The sequence below is a fragment of the Macadamia integrifolia genome, chromosome 7 (genome assembly GCF_013358625.1).
Source record: "Macadamia integrifolia cultivar HAES 741 chromosome 7, SCU_Mint_v3, whole genome shotgun sequence".
In the NCBI taxonomy this organism is placed as follows: Eukaryota; Viridiplantae; Streptophyta; class Magnoliopsida; order Proteales; family Proteaceae; genus Macadamia; species Macadamia integrifolia.
This window is the reverse complement of record NC_056563.1, coordinates 12,084,366-12,088,013: the sequence shown is the minus strand read 5'-3', so window position 1 is coordinate 12,088,013 and position 3,648 is coordinate 12,084,366. Positions and strand designations below refer to the sequence as shown.

Below are 3,648 nucleotides of genomic sequence, written 5' to 3'. Positions count from 1 at the left end.
TCGAATCAACATTGATTTCTTTTTTGAACCAAAAAAAAAAATTTTTTTTGAATCAAGTTGGGTTCTCTATTGTACAAAATAATATAATTCATTAGAAGCTGTTTTCCATAAACTTCACAAATTCGCCAAAATCTATCTTCCCATCTCCATTCATGTCGAAAGCTCTAATCATCCATCTGCAATCCTGCATCTTTGACCCTTCCACAAAGCCCAAACCACAGAGTACTCTCTGCAACTCCCTTGCATCTATGAACCCATCTTTGTTCTCATCAAACACTTCAAACGCTTCCTTCACCTCCTCAATGCTGGGCTCCTCCTCGAACAGGGCTGAAAGCTCTTCCAAACCCAATTTCTCCTGGAGCTTTTCCTCATCTTTTTTAATAAAGATTCCCAAATTCTCCATCACAGTCTCCACCTCTCCCCTGCAAAGTTTCCCATCATCTGTCTCTTCTTGGAAGTAAAGCCACCTTCCCGAGCATTCATGATTCTGGTTTGTCATCTCAGCCAAAACCTTTGAACCCTTTGATTTTTCAATTACAAAATCATGTTTGGATTGGAGAAGAGAAAGAAAACTTGAGTAGAACCACTGAATTCTAAAGACCCAGATGAGAATTCTCTGAAACATTGAGAACCCAACAAATCTAGCTAATGCTAAAGCAGAGGAAACGACCTTATTCGCCATTACTGGATGGTATAGATTACTGAGAGAGATCAATCAAGAATGAAAATATGAAATGAGAAGCTGGTTTGGAGCTCTGGATATGGGTGAGGTGGAGCTATATATAATGGATATCAGATTATTTAATTCTCTTACGTGAATGTCAACGTCAATAAAGAAAGATCACCTAAAGTGCCATTAAACGAAGGGAAGTTTCTCTCCAGCCTCGTGTGTGTACTATGTAGATGTGAGAGAAAGGACAGTCTGGACTTGTTTTTCTTTGTCCCTACTAGTTGGGTTTTGGTGGCTGCTTCCAGGAAAGAATGGGTTTAATTTTGAAAAAGGGACCAACCTGAACCTGAAGTTTCCTAAGAGGTGGAAAGATAATGGAGGACAGAACCTGCAACCATGAATAAGCCCCCAGCTGTTTCATACCTGGATTATGAATTTGTTTAAACCCCTTCTTACTGCAATAATGCTACTCCCATAAATGCTAAGGGCTTTGATTTGGAGACTCAGACTGATCTCCAAGCAAGTCCACCTTGCCAATGCTTCCAAAGTTCCAGGCTCAATGCTGAGAACCCAATTTAATAAGAAAAACACTGAGACGCAGTAGTGGAAGGAGGTCACTTGTCTACCCCCCATCTTCCTACCCTCCATCCCCCCTGACACTGAGCCAGAGCAGTGTCAGTAGGAAGATGGAGGGTGGGAGATGTGGTGGACAGGTGAGGCCACATTCGTGGAAGGAGTACCCCTTATACCTAGGAAATTCAAGAGAGGGTTGGTTTTCTAATTCTTGTTTTGATTGTTGTGGTTAAGTGGTGGAAATATTCTCTCAACATTCTTAAGGTAAGATTATGTAGTTCTCGTTCTTGATTCATGGGGATATACGAGAACCTCGTGCATTGAATACGCTTTTATTTTATTAATTGCTGATATGAGTGTCGAGTCGCTTGGGATTGCCAATCCAACTTTGAGAAAGTGTTCTTATAGTAGATACAAGTAATTGAATGAAAAGTAATGGAAAAAAAGAAGACATTGACTTTTGGTCCATTTGGGCTGTTAGTGGGGAAAGGAGGGGAAATTGCAAGAGGAAAACAATGTCAGCTTCCATCGGGACTCAGGATCATTTCCTCATAACTAGGGTAGTTACTTCTGCAACACTGGGAGCCAACACTTGGCAGTAGGGGTGTCAATTCCTAAACCGAACCGGTAAAACCGGCCGGACTGAACCGATAACAACCCGGACCGAACCGAACCGAAGCCTTATTGGTTCGGTTCGGTTTCAAGTATTGTAACCCCAAAACCAAACCGAACCGCACCGAAAACCGGATGAACCCGAAACCAAACCGAAACCGGCTCAAAACCCGGACCGAAACCGAAACCAAACCGGTAAGAAACCGAAACACTCCAAAATTCATTAAAAAAATTAAAATTTGAATAGTTTTGTATACATTTGTATGGAAAATCGAATTCAAACTAGACCAAAAATCAAAACCAACCCGGTTACAAATCGATTTAAGAAATCGAAGTTCAACAATTCATCATTTGGTTGTTTCCTAATGGCTCCATACCGGTTTAAAAACCGATCCAAACCGAAATGAACCTAATAAATCCAAACCGGTACCAACCCGAACCCAAACCGCACCGAAACCGACACCGGACCGAAACCGATAAATCCTTATTGGGTCGGTTTCGGTCACTTCCAAACTCACACCGAAACCGGTGGAACAGGACCGAAACCGCACCGACCCGGACCGTTGACACCCCTACTTGGCAGCCTTAACAATGATCAGTTAACCCGCTTTACAATAAGTTTAATTGTAATGCACGAGGAAGCATCTATAGAGATGGTATCGAATAGAAGAAGAATCCGAGACTCAATATTATTAAAAAAATAGAAGAAGTAGAACCAAGTCAAGATGATATGGATCAACTCCTTCTTCTTGCGTCAAAGATTTTACCATTTTCGAACGAACTAGAGTTACACATTTCTTATGTGTTTTCATGCTTCTTTGAGACCTCGAAAAATGGACGAATTCATTTTCTTATTCTTAGGAACACATAATTTCATAAGGGGCAAATTGGTCATTTCACCCCTATATGTCTGGTTGCAAGGAACCGGCTCCTTTCCTAAGCAGTGATCGTCCAGGTCAGCCCACAGTTATCTGAGTAATTGACACTTGTCCAAGCTGTCATCCAGTGGTTGTGCTTCTACCAATCAGAACAGAAATGCTGTGTTGAGAACTATTAGATCTCACATCTTGGATATATGTCGATTGTCCAAGCAACTATGAATAAGACCTAAAATATCACCCCTTATAAGAGGATCCCAATCCAAATGCTAAGGGCCAAGGGCCACACTCTCTTATAGAAATCTTTTCTTTCCTTAATTTTTTTATTCAATTCCATTGCAACGTCTCTTGTGCAAGTGGTATCAAATACAGTATTGATCTTTATCATTATAGATCTGACGCCAATCTGGATCGGTGCTACAACAAATAGCATAGTGACACGTGACAAACGATAGAACAAATATTAAAAATAATAAAAATTAGTATCGGGGTGGGTTTGCGAAAGGGAGGTTGAGACGAGACACAGGTGGATGGGGCAGGGCAATGTATCAGATTGGATCATATGAATCGGGTGACTCGTATTGGTATCGACTCGGAACATTACTAATTCAATACCATTTTTTATCAATTTTTTTTAATTTTTTCTTGGTATCATCAGCCAATTGTCACTATCCTATTTGTTGAAGCACCAATCTGGACCAGTGATCAGATTGAAATTGGGGTAGAGTCGGTAGACCGGTTCTGTATCCATTACCGATTGCAACAAACGGGTTTCAATGGGATTGAATAAAAAATTTGACTAAATAAACAATTAAAACAATGGGATGTTGAATAAAATTGAATGAGAAAGAGAAGTGGGATAGAATAAAAAAATCCCAATTGAGAGAAGATGGGTGGTTTTTTTTTTTTTTTGTT

At 40.3% G+C, this 3,648-nt stretch overlaps 1 protein-coding gene across 1 annotated transcript; it reads right to left on the bottom strand.

The window, feature by feature from the left end:
- Positions 1–723, bottom strand: LOC122083335 (probable calcium-binding protein CML45). The gene has a single exon (XM_042651094.1). The coding sequence runs from the start codon at positions 680–682 to the stop codon at positions 92–94; it is 591 nt and encodes a 196-aa protein (XP_042507028.1). The 5' UTR covers positions 683–723; the 3' UTR covers positions 1–91.
- Positions 724–3,648: the final 2,925 nt, after the last annotated feature.